The sequence below is a fragment of the Aphis gossypii genome, chromosome 2 (genome assembly GCF_020184175.1).
Source record: "Aphis gossypii isolate Hap1 chromosome 2, ASM2018417v2, whole genome shotgun sequence".
Classification (NCBI taxonomy): Eukaryota; Metazoa; Arthropoda; class Insecta; order Hemiptera; family Aphididae; genus Aphis; species Aphis gossypii.
Window position 1 is genome coordinate 16749883 of NC_065531.1, and position 19319 is coordinate 16769201.

At 25.9% G+C, this 19319-nt stretch overlaps 2 protein-coding genes and 1 long non-coding RNA gene across 3 annotated transcripts; all 3 read left to right on the top strand.

The window, feature by feature from the left end:
* Positions 1 to 108: 108 nt before the first annotated feature.
* LOC114127451 (engulfment and cell motility protein 1) lies at positions 109 to 4282 on the top strand. Its single transcript, XM_027991693.2, has 9 exons — positions 109 to 398; positions 637 to 1114; positions 1190 to 1734; positions 1806 to 2015; positions 2075 to 2320; positions 2422 to 2700; positions 2774 to 2949; positions 3034 to 3164; positions 3611 to 4282. Exons 2-9 carry the CDS (start codon positions 670 to 672, stop codon positions 3778 to 3780), a joined length of 2202 nt encoding a protein of 733 aa, XP_027847494.2. The 5' UTR covers positions 109 to 398; positions 637 to 669; the 3' UTR covers positions 3781 to 4282.
* A 2491-nt stretch (positions 4283 to 6773) lies between these two features.
* On the top strand, positions 6774 to 8101 carry LOC114127450 (uncharacterized). Its single transcript, XR_007604408.1, has 3 exons — positions 6774 to 6937; positions 7026 to 7197; positions 7963 to 8101. It is a non-coding gene; the product is annotated as an uncharacterized LOC114127450 (long non-coding RNA).
* A 1314-nt stretch (positions 8102 to 9415) lies between these two features.
* Positions 9416 to 16997, top strand: LOC114127408 (vacuolar protein sorting-associated protein 16 homolog). The gene is made up of 16 exons (XM_050201690.1): positions 9416 to 9652; positions 10060 to 10252; positions 10898 to 11026; positions 11092 to 11236; positions 11672 to 11787; positions 11847 to 12046; positions 12109 to 12361; positions 12425 to 12550; positions 13641 to 13768; positions 13881 to 14025; positions 14092 to 14226; positions 15308 to 15469; positions 15584 to 15733; positions 15822 to 16069; positions 16548 to 16644; positions 16718 to 16997. The coding sequence occupies exons 1-16, from the start codon at positions 9600 to 9602 to the stop codon at positions 16832 to 16834; spliced, it is 2397 nt and encodes a 798-aa protein (XP_050057647.1). The 5' UTR covers positions 9416 to 9599; the 3' UTR covers positions 16835 to 16997.
* Positions 16998 to 19319: the final 2322 nt, after the last annotated feature.

Sequence of the window (19319 nt, forward strand, 5' to 3'; positions counted from 1 at the left end):
GAAATACTTAGGCAATACAATACACTGTATTGCGGACCACCAGCTTATCAGAAATTGATAAATGTCAAATATCAAAAGTACATTGATAACTATTTCTTTAATCTTTATCCTATATTCCTGTGTACAACTGTAAACATTACAAACAATATAAACCAATTTAATATTTATTAATTAATTAATGTTATAATATAATATACATTTTTATTGTTATATATCACGGATTAAAATTTGATTCGAGTAATTAATTTATGAGTTATGACCAATAAAAAGTAATTTAAAAGTTAATCATCCACCAATTTATAGGAAATATAAGTATTATACCTATCATATGAATCCAGTTTTTTTCTCAATTCTGCTGGTTCTGTGACAAAAGAATCGACGGTGCCGATACTTCAAAGGTGTTATTGATTTTTATTTATAAATTAATTTAGCATATTGTAAAAAACCAACTAATTACAACCCAGTATCTTTGGTGTAATTTTTTAATATTTAATTTATTTATAGTTAACTGACCTATCTGGTAATGGTTTAAGGAACATATTAACACTTTATTCTATCTCATGGTTTCACACTATTGACTTTTACAACAATAAAGTGAACTTGATAAGTGCTAATATTTGTTGTTTTTTGTTTCAGGATTGATTTTCCAATTTTGCGACTAAATATTTCATGAGTTTAAATAAACCAGAAAAAATGCCTTCGTTGGACGCGAATGTTGTTAAAATTGCGGTTGAAATGGAATCTGAAAATCCGCAACTTAAAGAATTCAATCAAAAGATACCTTTAACTAACATAATCCAGGACTTATGTAGTGGATGGGACCTTTCTGATCCTGAACAATATGCACTAAAATTTTCTGAAAAAACTAATCAAAACTATGTCACTGAAAAAAATAGGAATGAAATTAAAAACGGTTCTGTGTTAAGACTGGCATTTTCTCCATCAAAGATTGCATATGACATTTTGCAAACACTTCATTCTGAAGGATCTGAAGATAAAAATGAAAGAACTTCTGCCCTACAAAAATTAGCCGAATGTAGTATTGATATAACATTTGCTCTTGAATTCATTAATAAACAAGGATTGGCTCTGATTATTAGCTTAATTGAAAGAGGTTAATATAACTTATAATTATATGTGTAGATTAGAATTTAAATAGTTTAAATTTTTGAATAATGTTTTGTTTCAGGTAAATGTCAAGGAGCAATGTTAGCTAATGCTCTAGCTTCATTTGTTGAGTTAATGGACCATGGAATTGTATCTTGGGATATTTTAGAAACTCCTTTTATTAATATGGTTGCCAGCTATGTTAATAATCAAACATCTAGGCCACAAGAAGCAAAAGTTGTACAGTCTTCACTATCTATATTAGAAAGTATTGTTTTAAACAGTTCTGCTAAGTATGGTCAAGTAGAAAAAGAAGTAGGATTTCCTAATCTTGTACTACGTCTTGAAAATCAAAATCCAATCATACAACAAAATGCTCTTTCTTTGATAAATGCTTTATTTTTGAAAGCCGATCCAGCTAAAAGAAAAATTATTGCAAGTACCTTATGTACTAAACAAGTTCGTAATGTTATATTGCAAAATATCATACAAACATCATCTGGTGAAGTTGGATCTGAAATGGCTCATCAACTTTATGTTATGCAAACATTGTGTTTTGGATTGCTTGAAGAAAGAATGAATACCAAAATGGACCCACAAGATCAAGATGCTCATGAAAAAATTAAGGTAGATATCCATTTGTTATTTTAATATTTCAATTTAAGTTAATTTTTATTATTATTTATTTTCAAATTTAGGAGTTGCGTAAGATTGCATTTGAGTTGGATACAATCAGTGGCGGAGATGCTAATCGACGACAACTTAGTCCATTTACAAAAGATTATAAGAAATTGGGTTTTAAATATGACATAAACCCTGCATTGGATTTTACAGAAACTCCACCTGGGATGTTAGCTTTAGATTGCATGGTATATTTTGCTCGTAATCATGTTGATGCTTATACAAAAGTAAGTTATAAATCTCACAATAAAAAGTTATTTAACTGATTATTTTGTATTCATTTTAGGTTGTTCTTGAAAATTCATGTAGAGCAGATGAACATGAATGCCCTTTTGGGCGATCATCTGTTGAATTAGTACGCTTACTTTGCAATATACTGAGAATTGGTGAACTTCCCAGTGAACAAACTACTACATACCATCAAATATTTTTTAGCCATGATCATCCTTTCCACGAGTTATATTGTGTTTGTATTGTATTACTAAATAAAACGTGGAAGGAAATGAGAGCAACAACAGAAGATTTTGTCAAAGTAAAATTAAATTTTTTTTAATGAAGTTTTATTATGTATTAAAAAAAAAAAGATTAGAAGTTAACTTATGATTCAGATTTTTTAATTATTATTATTTTTAGGTATTAAGTGTTGTACGAGAACAAATCACTAGGGCTTTAGGCTCACAACCAGCCAATTTGGAAAAACTACGACAAAAATTATCTACTCTTACTTATTCTGAAATAACTAATTTATGGCAACAAGAACGTACTTCTAGAGAACAATGGGAGAGCCACGCTCGTCCTATAGTACAACTTAAAGAGTTGGTTACACCCGAGATTGTGCAACTTATTAAAAAACAACGACTCAACTACATGGTTGATGGGACTCGATTTACTAAATATTCACCACGCGGACAGGTTAATGAATCATAAAATATTCAATAAATCATAGAATAAATTGTAAATTTACAAACATTTAATTATTTTTTAGAGAGTTAAAGATAAGTTTTGGTTTGTAAGATTATCACAAAACCATAAAGTTTTACACTATGGCGATTGTGATGATAAAAGTGTTCCTACAATTGAAGAACTACCAAATAAGTTAGGAGTGGTCGACATCAAAGCATTACTTACTGGTAAAGACTGTCCTCATATGAAAGATGCCAAGTAAATTTATAAACATTATTAATAAATATGAAGGAAATAATGCTATAAATAATTTCATTTGAATTTATAATTTTATGTTTATAGAGGCCGGAAATCCACACATCAACTTGCTTTTTCATTGACTTTAGATTCTGTTGAAATAACACCCCTTTATTTTGTTGCTCCTGATGAAATGGTTTATGATTATTGGGTTGATGGAATAAATGCATTACTAGGTAAATAAAATTATATATTTGAGTTCAGAACCTAAAGCTGAACCACTAAATCTCTTTTTTTGTTGCATAGAACATAATCCTTCAGATTAAACACATAAAAATAAATTTATATTATTTTATTTTAATTTTAACAAATTCGTTATTTATATAATATGTATTGAGTATGTATTATAAATGCACCAAATTTATCAATCAGAAATACTTAAAATTGCTTTAAAAATACATTAGCTCATACACATATTTTTAGTGAACTCATATTATGTACAGGATTTTTATTTCCATATTTATATTTAACGCTATAAAAATGATAAAATGAAAAATGGTCATATTTAGTTCAAATGATGATGCCTATTTAAACAAATATAGTACTGAAGGAAAAGGAAAATGTTGTTTCACAAACCTTGTATATCATATCAATTGTACTTATTATTCAAAATGTTTTATAGGAAATAAAATGACAAGTAAAGAAGCTGAGAATGATTTGGAAACATTATTGTCAATGGAAATAAAGCTTAGACTTTTAGATGCTGAAGGAGTTGGTGTAGATATTCCACAAGATCCACCTCCTGTACCTGCTGATCCACCAAACTATGAATTCTGTTATGACTTTAAATGAAGTTCCCAATTAATATTTCATGACCAAATTATTTATATATATGTACTCTCAACTACTAGTTTTATTAGGATTATTGTAATGAGGTATACATTTTTTTTTGTGGTATCGCTACCACAGATTGAACCATATGTGAACAATATTTCCTTCTACTAATATTAGTGAAGTAACCTGAATATTTATAAGTTTAAAAATTATCTTTTTATATACTAAAGCTATTTACTTGTAAAATCTTTGTTTTAATATCCAATAATATAAGATTTTATTATTTTAACCTATAAGGAAACAATATATTTTTATACATTATATTTTTTTTTTATATATATTATATACGCCATATGATAGTTTATTAGTATTTATTTATTCTATTATCACATATTATTTATAATACTTTTTGATAAGATTACCTTTTTTATGACGTAGGTATTCATTCTAGTCTTTAAAACTGAAAAATGTATTTTAAATTGTATTTATTTAATATTAATATAAAAATGATTACTTTTTACTTTTTTTTAAATATTTTATTTTAACATTAATACTCACTTATGCCTAAAACTTCTAACTGAAAAATGTATCAATATTATTGGTATTATAGTGTATTTATCCCATGTAAAATAATTAGGTATTATTTTTAATACTAACATTTGTAATTAGTTTTGCACAAATTTACAATTTTTAATGATCCAAGAATAATAAGTTTATTAAAGAAACGAAACCCCTAGGATTTAAAGTTTAAATAGATACCTATCATTGTTTTTTTGTGTATGGTAATTTCATAATCCTTACCCCACAGAAACACAATTTAAAGTTATAATAACCTGGTTGCATATTGTTTATGTCGGTTTCCAAGTATTTTTCCCAGTGGCTTCTTATCAGTAGTGTTCTCAATAGTTCAAACTATTGAACCTATTTTCATTGCTTCTTTTTTTTTATCTCTCTTATAACATAATTTTTGAAAAAATTTAAACGATTTTATAAGTCGTTAATTTTGAAACAATTGAAATTAATACTTTAAAATACGAAAAAAAAACATAATTTATCTCACAAAAAAAGTAAATATATTACATAACGTGCCTTAGAAAAAAAAAAGAACAAAAAAAAGGCTCAAACACAAGAAAACAAAATTTTGTAAAAAGCCGAATATTATTTAAACAATTTGAAAAAAAATGAATTACAGAAAAAGTAATACAAAACACACCCTAGCGACAACCTATGGCAACAAGAACGTACTTCTAGAATCTAGAGAACAATTTAAAAGAGTTGGCTACACCCAAAATAGTGCAACTTATTAAAAAACAACGACTCAACTACATGGTTGATGGGACACGATTTACTAACCATTCACAATGCGGGCAAGTCAATGAATCATAAAATATTCAATAAATTATAAATTTACAAACATATTTTAACATAATATATTATTATTACAATAATATGGGTTTAAAACTTTAAAAGGTCTACGCGTATATGCTCCAAATCGTATATAAAAACTAGTGAAAATGGTTTTGCTAATCTATGACTTTGTAAATGTTTTTATACGATCATTATAAATGAATATACAGTAGTGGTTTATGACTATTATTGAATTATTCGTAAAAAAAAATATTTTTTTACAAAAATATCACTAAATCAACAATAATATTAAATATAGAAATATATGTTTATTAATATATTATTGTCATTATTTTGGTAAGCATGCCGAATTTACTGCAATGGTCCGCTAGGATGGATGGCTCAGATGGAAAGAACTGTAGTAGGCATATTATACTTGTATTTTAACATTTTTTTATAGTATTTAATTTGAAATATTAAAAATAATGATGTAAAAAGAAAACTGTATGATGAAATGGAAATCAGTGAAACGATGATGACACGAATAAGTGGTGTACAATAATTACGTAGAAAAAATATTATGTATGGTTACCGCTTTCATCTATTCTTAAATAAAATACATTTTCCGAGAATGTTACGAAATATATTTTTTGACTTGAACACCCAAACATATAAATATAAATGTTAATAATTTAATAATCACGTCTAAGAGTAAACTGGTGTGTAAACGAATATTCAGGTGAACGGATATCATCCCTGCATAATCAAATAGTCACAGCCACAGATCCATACTGAATTTTACAATATCTATATAATTTATAAAAATGTATTATAATATTAATATTTATATATAAATAAACGGTGGAATCAACGTGCAGCCAAAACTACAGAACCGATTTATTTGAAATTTTCAGTGAATGTATTTATTACTATACAGTACAAGTGCACTAAGAAAGGATTTTTCGAAATTTGCATTTTAAAGGATAAAAAGAGCATAAAATCGACAGACATTTTGAGATTTATGATGGAAATTTTTGTTTATAGGTGGTTGCTATTAGTTTCAATAATAATAATCTGTTTTAAAGATCATATTTTTTTTATGATTTCTGGTTTTAATAGAGACTTCATAATATTAGCAACCAAATATTAAGATTTCAAGATTTATCTATAAAAATTAAATACTTAATAAATTTTTAACTACAAAATAATTTCAAAATTTTTAGTAATATTGTCAAAATTTAAACTTTAAATTCTTACAGAAATATTGTGATTATTTGTAATTAATAATTTTATGGCTTTAACACCAACAGTTGATGCATCTATAATATTTAATTAAATATGTCGACAAAACAAATCAATATTTAAAGAAAAAATTAAAAATTGTAAATGTCCTTGATAAAAACTCATCTATAGAAAATCAATTATTCATAAAACAAAATAAAAAAAATAAAATTTTTTAAAAATTGGTCATGTCTTTTGTCTATTATTCCTGTGTTTTGTTATTTATTTCCCCAAATTACTAAAAAAGTACTGGTATTGGAGTAAGTAACTAGATTTAAATATTTAAAATACCAAATTGAGTATATGGAAGGTTAAAGTTAAAATTTTAAATCGCAATATTATCCAACGTATGAATCGTATGATGGGTAGATAAACAAATCGCTTTTAAACGTCACGCATCATATCAGCTATGGACCAACTACGAATGCTTGTTACAATCACGCCACCTGACGCTACTCTATATTTTAACATTAAACGACAGAGTATAAAAGGTAATACTGGTATTCCATTAAGGCATAACGCAATTTTTGTGCAAATTTAATTTTCAGTGAGTACTTATATATAATAATAATAAAAAAAATTATTTTAATTAATTTAAACCATTCATATTTTATATATTTTGTCTATGCTTTTAGTTTTCACTTCGTTCCACTAAAACAAAACAAATACCAAAAATGGGCGCTGAAAAAGTAACCATGAACATCGTTGTTGTTGGACAAGTCCAATCTGCCAAGGCCATCAAATCGGTCGCCAAAGCCAACAACCAATTGATGGTTGTGTCATGGATGTAATTTTTTTTCTATGATGGTGAGTTCTTAAATAATTATGTAAAATATTTCAAATAAAATTTTGATTAGGTAATCTTTAAATTGTTCTTTTTTTGAATTCGTATTAATTATACTTTGTTTCATAAAACTATTTATTCGCTATATATTTTCGTATTGTGTATATGTAATGTGCATTGTGCATATAATATGTGCATATATGTGCATATAATATATAATATATTCATTTAATTATTGGTAAGATTGATTAATCGATTATATTATATTGTTTCATATGTTTCGTACAAATGTAGCGTATTAATAATAATATGTATTGTTTTTATAATACATTTTTAGTGATCTATTATAGACTATAGTTGAATAATAAGTATTTTAATATTTTTAATAATTCATTGTTAAGTTAATATTATCTAATTAGGTACGTATTGTTAACAGATGACCCATATCATAACATTTGTCAACTTTTATTAGGTACTAAACGAATTTAATCCTTATTTTAGATTGAATACTCAATATTCCTAACGTATACAGTTAAAAAATGAAGCAATATTTTTAATATACTGCAGAGTTAGAAGAAATGTTTATTATTTTATTCTCTTATATCAGCTAATAGTACTAATTTGGTACTAAAAATGTCTTATATTTATTTCAGTTATTACTGATTATAAGGTATTATGATTTCATTCGAGTTACATCAAAACTAATAATTTTTATGTTAACAAGATTCTTAATTTTTTTATATTATTAAGTATATTGAATTAATCGAAAAGTGTTTGTTTTGTTCCAGAACTGTTAATTCATAATGTCCACATCAAACTCAAACTAAAAAATGCCATAGCCCGAACAGTACATAATTTTATAATTTGTTGATAATTATTATAATATATTGTATTGACATTACAAAATAAATCAGTCTCTTCCGTCAATTATTTTTTTTATTATTTTGTTGTATTATTTTACATTTCTAAAAAAAGTTATAAGTCTGTGTTGCTCCTTTAATGTCATGAAGATTCTAATAAGGACCAATCAATCATCAATCGTCAAAGATTTATTCATCGTATTGCTTATCAAAGCGACGTATCAACAATATTTAAATTCAATGATAATATCAAAAAAAAAAAAGCTAAACATTATCACAATTAGGTTCTCTAAAGTTCTAAACACAGTTGTTAAGAATTTAATAGTCCGCTTTAATCAAAAGCGTTTGAAGTATACATTTTTATAAAACTAAATACCTACTTAGTAAAGATTTAAACAATATTTTATACTTGCAGAATTGACAAAAAATAAAAATATATCAGTCAATGGTCAATACGCAAAACATTTTGATAGAAAAAATCAAGAAAAAAACGTGTAAATGAAAAAAATACAAACAATGAATACAGAATAACAGAAAAAGTATTAAAAACAGTGGGGGGGGGGGGGAATACATCGGTAGGACAACACAATAAACTAGGTGAGGTGCAAATTGACCCAAAATAGTGTAAAAGCGAATCGTTATAGCTATAGGCGCTATATAGGCTTATAGCCATTTATATGTCTCTGGTCATCTCTGAAACGTTCTCGCGGCCTGTCCCTCTGGCAGACGGGGGTCCAAGTCGAATTTGGCTCGAGCGCGCGATGCGACGACCACGAGGCGGCAGGCGAGACCCGACAATTTCGGCCGCGGAAACGAAAGTTGACGGCGAGCGGCTATAGTGCGAGTACGCGATGTCGTGTGCTTGTCAGACGACGGCTCTTCTGTCAAGGAAAAAGTTCTACCACAGGTGTTGGTATAGGGTTTCCAACAGTCCAGAGTTTATTTATTTTTTTAAATACGGGACATTTTAAATCATATCTATACTTGTAAGTTGTAATTTATATTGAAAATAAAAATATACAGTATTTGATTGAGACTCGGTCACGACTGGTATTTATAAAGACAATTAAGCAATTATTAAAAAAACATAATATTATTGATAGGCACCTATGTCAAAGTCAAACGATACACAATTTAATAATTAAAGCATAGAATCATCATTGTTATCAATCCACTGTGCCGGTTCATAACTATTTTGGATTGTATATAATTTGAATAATTTTTATATTACCTTTAATCATGGTTAAGTATTATTATGTGGCATAGGGTGACATCTAGTCGCAATAGTTTGGTACGCCTAAAATTCAATGAAATGCAACCCAACGCACACGATTTCTTATCAATTTAGCCGTAGAAAAACAGCCATTTAGATTTGGTCACTCGACTTCAGTACTTCACACACGTTCATTTAAATTTTAATTTAAATAGGACTATCACATTATCACAATTTAAAATTTTTAAATTAAAATGTTCTTCATAATGAGTTTATCGAGAAATTAAGCGTTTTCTATTCCTTCATTTTATCTTATGTTTTAAAATTTAATTTAGATTATTGTATTTTGAAAATGTCACTGCTCACATCTGAATGGGTTCCATACGGAACTGAAAATTACTTCAGGTATAAGAATACTATGCACAAATGTATTTTGACTTGAATCTTTAAAATATTATAACACAATCAAGATTTTAAAAGATGATATTATTTGAATGTATAAATATAATGTATTGGATTTGATATGAGTTATACGTAACTACTATGTATTGATGTATATCATAATTTTGTTCTTGAAAGTTTTGAAAGTTCTTAGAACTTTGAATTAATCATTTAAAAATTTAATTTGACTTCAAATACTGATGTTTATGATTGGTAATTTTCTTAGACATTGTAGGTACATATCAGTGTACAAGTAGATAATTATTTTTACAAATATTTTGATTAAAAATCCATATTATAATATGTACATATATTTTAAATATTTTTTAAAAATGTAAACTGTTATTAAATTTGTTTTATACTTCTTCCAGGAAACTCGAAATGTATTCTGATATGTATTGGTGTAATGAAATAGACATCAGCACATCTGTTGTAATTGCAGCACCTTGTGGAGGACCAGTGATTGTTATACGAGATCGAACAAAATTGGTGTCTGTAAAAACTGTAGGAAAGCCAATCATTTCTGTATACACTTCATCAGGAAAAATTATTTCATCTTTTGTGGTATGTAAAATATGTATATATTTATCAATTTTATTAGTCTTTTAAAAATAAACATTTAATTTATAATATGATAGATATATTTGTTTACATGCCTTTTAATCTTAAATCTGCTAATTTATGTTTCTATTTTTTTTCTTCATTTGTAATAACTATATAAACTAATCTGTTTTTTATAATTACATAATTATTTCATAACTGTTGGTTTTAAATTTATACAGGTTTTTTTTACGTTGCATTATTAATAAGTTAAAATAAAATAATAATAATAATAATAATTATTTTTTTTACTAAAAATCTATTATTTAAATTTTTTTTTTTTATAAAATGTAGATAGGCTGTTTTCTATATTATAATTTTTTCTACCGTAGACCACGTTTTGGTAGACTTCTTATTGAGAGATGACTGATAATTGTATACATTTTAATGAAATAAATAAAAATAAAATTCTAAAAGATTTGTTAAATGACATTTAAAATTTAGAGTATTCTATGGAACATTTGGGGTATTATTTAATTATGGAAGTATATAATATTGTTTATTAATTAGCCAAATTGAAATTTTAACTTTTTATGTTCATAAAAATTAATTAATTGAAAAATGAATAGAAATAAAATGTAATCTATTACTATTTTTATATTTTTATAGTGGAGTTCAGGCCATTTAATTAATTTAGGATGGTCAAATAATGAAGAAATTTTATGCTGCCAAGATGATGGTTTGGTTCTAATTTATGATTTGTTTGGAAACTATCAGCATACTTTTAGTATGATAAAGGTTGTTTAAATATTAAAATTAATTAGGTGTCTACATATTTTTACTATTCTATATGTTTATTATAGGATCGACAGGATGTTAAGTTATTAGATGCAAGAATTGCTAATAACTTTATTAGAACTATAGTAGCAGTATTAACTGAAACATACAATATTTATGTAATGAATGATATTACAAAAGTAAAAGTTCATATTTTACCAAATATTCCTGGTATGTTTATAATTTAATACAATTATTTATGGTCTTATGGAGAATTTCAAAATTACATATGTTAAACTTCTATAGTAAAACTGTTCATTTCATTAGGTCTCAGCTTAAAATTGTATAATGGGATTTATGAATGTACCATCTAATATAATACAATTTCTATGAAATATGATTATAAAATGTTGTGCTCCTTATTTTATATCTTTGATTCACATTTAGAAGTAATCTTATTGGCGACCAGTTTTTATGAAGTGGCGTATAGGCAACACCTGTTTATCGCTATTACTGAGCCTATCATTTGTACTCATGCCATGTAATAAAGCTATGCTCTGCCCATAATACTTTATTTTAATAAATTATGCAATGATAGTTGCAGATAATTTTACCACTAAAAATTAAAAATGATATTTTAAATATTTTTTATTTATACTCTTACAGATATGAATATTTTGCCAAATTTGTGGGAAATAGTATTATTAGAAAGGCAAACAAATGTATTGATTTCAACAAATCACTCATTGTATTCTGTTTCTCATGCTGAATGCAAACAACAAGTATGTTTATGTGCTTAAAAAAAGTAAATATACACTTAATTTTGATTACAATTTTACAGTTTATCGGATTTAATGACACAGATTATAACAATGATATAAGTCCTACAAATTCAATTAAGAAAATTTCTATTTCAGCTGATCACAAATTTATTGCTCTGTTAAATAATGATAATATAATTTGGATTGGATCTACAGATTTACGAAAAGTTTATAGGATTTATAAGAAACCTTTTTCTAGCTCAATTGATCAAATGGCTTGGTATTTATGATTATAAATGCTCAATGTATTAAGTACTCTAATAATAATTGCATTTTAAATAGGTGTGGGACGGAAGGTGTGGCGTTGTATTTTAAATCAGAAGAAACAGTGATGATTATTGGTAAAATTGAGGATCAGGTATCTTTTATATATACTGATCCTATTTGGTTGGTATCAGAAATTGACTGTGTTCGAGTAATTGGAGCATTTTCAAATGATATGTTACAATTAGTACCTCATTATGTACAAGAAATTTTTCGTATTAATAGTACTAGCCCTAGTTCCTATTTAGTTGAAGCTTCCAAACAATTTGAGGTAATTGATGTATATAAATACCATAAGTATATATCTTAAAAAATATGTTTTTATTATATTTAGAGACGAAACCACCGAGCTAATGAATACATACATTTAGTAAATCAAATGTTAGAAACTGCAGTAGACCATTGTATCAAAGCTGCAGGACATGAAATTGATACATCAACACAAAAGTTATTGATGAAAGTTAGTTTTGATATGCTTAATTAATATAATTTGAAGTCAGGCCATCTATAACTTTTATAGTAGTTACATTTATTTATCTACTGTGGAACCTCGATAAGTCGAAACCTTTATAATTCAAAAAAAATTCTGTTCCCTTGCGAAAACCTCGATTACTCAAACATACACGGATAATAATAGATATTGTCTTGATAATGATGATTTTTTCGTGTTTATTGTTTTTTATTTATATCGGTATTGCTAGTTTCGATCGATCGATTATGCGTGTGCGGTAATTTTATTTAATCGTATGTACTTAAAAACTTTAATACTTATATACATTTTAAAAACTCTTTAAGTCAAATTTTTTTTCTAAAACCTTGGTAAGTCGAAAAAATGGCATTTCCCTTGAATTTCGACTTTTTGAGATTCTACTGTATTTATTTTATTATTTATTAGGTAATTGCTTGTATAAATAATATAGTAGTTAATTAGTATTATATTAATGCTTCAACACCTTTTGAGCTATTTTTTCATCAATAAAAATATACATATGAGCTCTCATTTATAAAATAATCAACTTAATTTTTTCTTCAAGAGTTAATGCTTGACAACCTATTAGAGGTTTAGAGCAGGGGATGGTTATAGATGGTTAGTGGAGAAAAAACAAATGGACTGTCAAAAATATATTTTTTTAATTCTATACCTAATTCAAAATAAGACAGTGACCCCGGCGGCCAAGTTGTGCACATGAGCGTGGTCTAGTTCTGCATCGCCAACATACCTGATCAGAATTATTTGACAAGGTGGGGACTAAGTGTCTGACCGTCATGGACCAAAACTGGTTGCCGCTGGGTCACAGTCTTATTTTAAATTGGGTATAGTTTTCCGCATATAATAGCTATTTGATTTATATTTATAATATTTTAACATTTAATAACATGTTCCATTAGTTATAATGTTATTTATTATTAATAAATTAATATAATGTCCATTAGTACAGTTTAACATAAATTTACGTGGAAATTATTATAAATTAAATTATGCATCAAATATATTGAATGTATTCTATAATTAACATCACAAAAGGTAAAAGTAATTATAATTCTAATAGGCTGCTCAATTTGGAAAAACATTTCTGCAAAATTGGAATCCAGAGCAGTATATAAATCTATGCAGATTACTTAGAGTTCTAAATGCCGTCCGAGATCCAAAAATTGGTATTTCTATAACATATCCTCAGTAAGTATAAACATTATTTCATCTCAATATATCATGTATGCAATGATATGCATACATTTAAAAAATGTATTTCAGTATAATTTAAATGTCTTAAAAATTTATATGTATTTAGGCTACAAAAAATATCAGTACAGACATTATTGGATAGACTTGTTGGTCAACGACATTATTATTTAGCTTTACAAGCTTCCTCTTATATTCGTATGTCTAGTACTATAGGATCTAGCCGTATTTTAACTCATTGGGCCAAATTTAAGGTTAATATTTAAAAAAAAAAATTGTCACTAACTTATTGAATTAGTCTTTAATAGTGTTATTTTTAGGTGAAACAAACACAAGTAGATAAAGAACAATTAGCAATTACAATTGCTGATAAACTTGGAAAATATTCTGGAGTTTCATATCATAGTATTGCAGAAATTGCTGCAAATAGTGGCAGAATTCAACTGGCTATAAAAGTATGTATAAATGTATAATTAGTATATCAATAGGCTATATAATTATATTCAGGGAGGCTGAAGTTTGGTATATTATTGACAAACAAATGTGTGCACAGTCCCAGTTACAAATTATCATATCTAACATATTTATAATGAATGCAATAATATGTCCATGATATGTTTGCTACTTATAACATGTGATATTTAAATAGTATTGTGATGGTAGTGACAGGTGATTATTGCAAATGAAGCGAACATATTGGGCTGATTTGTAGAAGCAGTTATAGTATACACTGTGTTTTCATCTCCAGCCTGGTTTGTTCTTATTGTGAATAGATTATATTATATGCTAATATGATGACATAATACCGCTGTATTAACACTATTAACCTTTTTTCGTTCAATATATGATTTCTTATTACCTACTGTATTTTTTACCCTCTACCATTAAAGTCCATTCACCATCTACAATATTATGTTTTACAGATGTATATAATATATAAGACCCAATTTTTTTTTTATATGAAAAAAGTTATTTTAATATTTTTAATAACATTATAATAAATATTTTACAAAAAATAAAACATTTAAATTTAATCAAATTCTAGTTTATACTGCCATTACTATATTTTGCAATCACCTCAATTCTTCTCACATACAACTAATATAGAAATTTTGCTTTATTCTTTGATTATAAATATTTATTGATATTTAATTTAGTTATTTATAATTAACATTTGCACCTACAACAATAATATAACAAAATATTAAATATTTTCTTACCATACTCGATTGACGTTGATTGTGTTATACCTAATCAGTTATCATCGGTAGTGGTTAGACAACACTAATCCTATACTCCTTTATCAAATCTACTATCTGTATGACATGTTTTATAGGTAGTGAATTCTCGTTCATGTGCACAAGTTTGCTACAAAATATAGATGTTACTGTGAAAGGAGTATAGTTTATTAATTTTATACTTAATATTTAGATAAGTTTTGTTAAATATAATATATAACCGCTATTGTTATTTATTTTTAAAAATATTTATTACTTTTATTATGCTGTATTGTATAAAATATAAAATTTGTTATAGCTTTTAGATTATGAAACACAAGTAAATTTGCAAATACCGCTGTTGTTAAAATACCAACAAGATAACATTGCCTTGAAAAAAGCTGTTGAAAGTGGAAATACTGATCTTGTTTATATGGTATTACTTCATATGCAAACTTCTATGCCACTTGGAAAATTTCAAGTTAGTTTAAAACTTAAAGTATAAATAATTAATTAAATTTTTGACAACAATTGTACATTTTTTGAATGGCAATAATCACTACATTTTAATTTAAGTATATTTAATTTTTATTAGATGGAAATAAAAAAAAGTTCTGTTGCTCAAGCTCTTTACATAAAATATTGTCATCAACAATCTGGGTACTCACTGTTGGATATGTACACTCAAGAAGATAATCATGAAGAGTTAGCTCTTTATCATATCACTGAGTCTATTAAAACAAATGTATTATTACAAAATTTATCATATATTTATGAAATCTGATTTATTTTTATTCTACACTTTATTATAATGTATGCACGTGTCATTCTAGAACACCAAAGAAATGTCTGTATCAATCAATGAAGCCATAAATTGTTATAAAAGAACACGTGATGAATTTTCATTGACTACTTGTGAAAGCCAAATAAAGTTAATACGATATCAAAGCAGTTTAGAAGAAAAATTGAAAAATAATTTTCGTAATTTGACATTGCACGACACTCTTCTTAAGTTATTAGAAATTAATGAACTAAAACTTGCTGACAAATTACATTCAGAATTCAAAGTCCCTGAAAGAAGGTAAATATAGTATTATTTTTATTTACTTAGTTGAAAGTTACTAAAATAAATAAGTTTAAATTTATTTAAGAACTCAATATAAATTACTTATAAGTTATAAGTCAGTTTTAATTAAAAAAATTTTCTAATAAATACTCAAAATAAATACAATTAAGATATTATTAAGATAAATTACTATATAATAATAAATATGGTAATAATGAATATAGTTTTATTAACCATGTATGTAATTAGGTATAAAATATAGTTTGTTCAAGTTAAGAAATGTAGTCAGTGGCCGATTATTGACATGGACATGGTTTTATTATCCACGGTAGGCTTACAAATGGTTGATTTAGTATGGGTAGACAAATGAGTTTTGTTTGATCATAGTTTGACAAGGACTAGTGGCTGATTACATTTCTTAATTTGAACATAGAATTCTGTCTTTGTATAAAATATAATAAGTTTTTGATCTATATTATAATCTTATTTTTAGGTATTGGTGGGCTCGATTAACTATATTAGGTAAACAAGAAGATTGGAATGAGCTTGAAAAGTTATCAAAAATAAAAAAGTCCCCAATTGGATATGAAGTAATAATACTTAATTTAATTTAATATAGTGTTTTGCATAGTTTTAAACATATTTTTTTTGAAATTTTTTTAGCCATTTGTAGATATATGTATTGAACATGGAAATAAATATGAAGCATTAAAATATTTACCAAAAGTAAAAGATGATCTTAAACAAATTTATAATACTAAAATAACATCATTGTCTTGAACTTGTTCCTAATCAAAACGTTTTATAGGTAATTATAAAATATACCTTTATCATTTTAAACATATTTTATAAATGTCCATTTGTTAAAACTGTACTAATCTTATTTATCCTTTTATTTAAGAATAGTTCAATATTATAATAAATTGTTATTATTTTTATCATATTTAAATTGTTTATTGTTTTAAATAAAAACTATATTATACCAATCCATTCAAATTTTATTATCAATATTTAAAATTAAAATATTTTATTTGACTATTATTTTAGCTTTACCTATATATATATATATATATATATATTTACCAAATATTCATATTTTGCATTTTTTTGATGATTTATGTATTTTAATACAATTAAAAAAAAATTCATAATTTGGAGTTGATCAATGTATTCTCTTATTGTTTGTTATTATTTATGACACAGTAAAACTTCCTTTAATGATCCCCTAAAAGACAGTCACCTTTATATATTATAACAGTCATATTTTTTGTTTCCATCAAATGATAAGATTTTTAAGGAAAATATACAAATATTCCGTGTACACCATATTATGTATAGATATATGTCCAGAATAAAAAAAATTTCAAATATTTATGAGCTTATAACAGTTCATGATTATTATGATTATATTACATCTAACTTATATATGCCATGATGATCACGGAACAGTGTGTTGAGTCCTTATATTTTATCCTGTATTATTAGTGTTTACTGTCAGTTAAATATTTTACATAACTATAACTCATTTAAAAATTAAAATATCAATAAAAGCCTATGAGATGTCCTAGATAATATTATTATCTTTAAGTTTGATAATAGGTAAATTTACTTTGTTATTAAAGCAAATAGCATAAAATTGATTCCGCTGAACAAAAATTTGCTGTTGTATGTATGTAAGACGGAGACAACACATGCGGGACGCGGGTGTTAAATTAATGTTTTTAAATTTTAATACGTAACAACTGTATTAATTTAAAATTTTACTTAGTAAATATATTTTTAATGCTGCTCATATCAAATCATTTTTTAGTTTATATTTTTATATTTAGTATCTTTATTTTTGAATTTACATAGTGGTATCAGAAAGCAATGCATCTATGTAAATACTTAACAGTCACTTCTATAGGACAGCCACCTTTAAATAATGGTTATTATTTCCGGTACCGTCAATCATTGTTTTATGAGAAGTTTTACTATATTTAAATGTTTTAATAAATCTATTTATTTAGTTTAAAAAAAAATTAACTTAAATTTATAGAAAAAAACTGTTGTTAATATGTACGATAATTCCAAGTAAAAAGTCTAAGATTTTTTTTTTTTTTTTTTGCTATGAACTTGTGTTGCAATTAATAAGTTACTGCTTTCAATATCTTATCATATCTATTCATTTTATTTATATAAAAAAAAATAACATACTTACTTTAAACTATTGCTTAAAAAAAAAACCCAATTGTAACCCAATATTTACGATTTTATAGTTATAAGGGTTTTAACTTAAATATATTGTTCAGATCTCACTGAGTAATAAGAATATCAAATTGTATTTTAAATTTAAAAGTAAAATTCTGTATCTAACCCAAAAATACTAGAAAAGTTAAAAAATAATTTCATAAATACTTTGTACACAATTTATAACATAGGTATGTATACCTACTATAATAAACAAATATTTACTAACTATCATTCGTATGAGTGATGTTTTTATTAAACAAGGAATAAGAGTATAACCGATCGGCCACTTAGCAGTTCGACCGAAATACTTCGAGGCTCTAATGATTATTTGTTTTTGGATTGTAAGTAGTAACTCCAATTTTAATACTAAAATTCTTTAAACAAGTGTGAGACAAAAATATTGATTCCTCGTCTATTCTGAACTAAGCAATAGACCCCAATTAATAAATTTGAAATCACGCCATTGAAAGAATTGTGTATTTTAATCTATACAACCAACGTAATTTGTTTCAAAATAATGTTAAAAATACTTCATTATTTCTTATGGTATGATTTTTTTGAAAGTGACGTTTCATGGCTCATCACAACCACAGTCTATAGACTATATAGTTATTATTAGTTATATAACACTTTACTCGTCAACTTTTAACAAAACCGTTCTAGTAACCTACTCCCACCTGTCCCATTATCATAAACGAAGTACTTATAGTTTTTATAATTGTGTGACGAGATTGTATATTTTGTGATTTTTAAATTATGTCTATTATCAACTTTCATGCCTATCGCACTTAGTACCTACTAACTCACTTCTCACTCATGTACGTGAAACGTACCCTTTCGTATCTCCATATAAAAGAAGCCTTAACGATTAACACAAAAACTCGTGATTTATGAACTGACAAAAGTATTGATTTGTTCTAAGTTCTTTAGTCCAAACACATTTACATATAATTATCAAGTGTCGAAACTATAATGGCCCTCGAGTTACAATGTAATCGATTTTTACGTTAAAAAAAATATAATTTAATGCAAT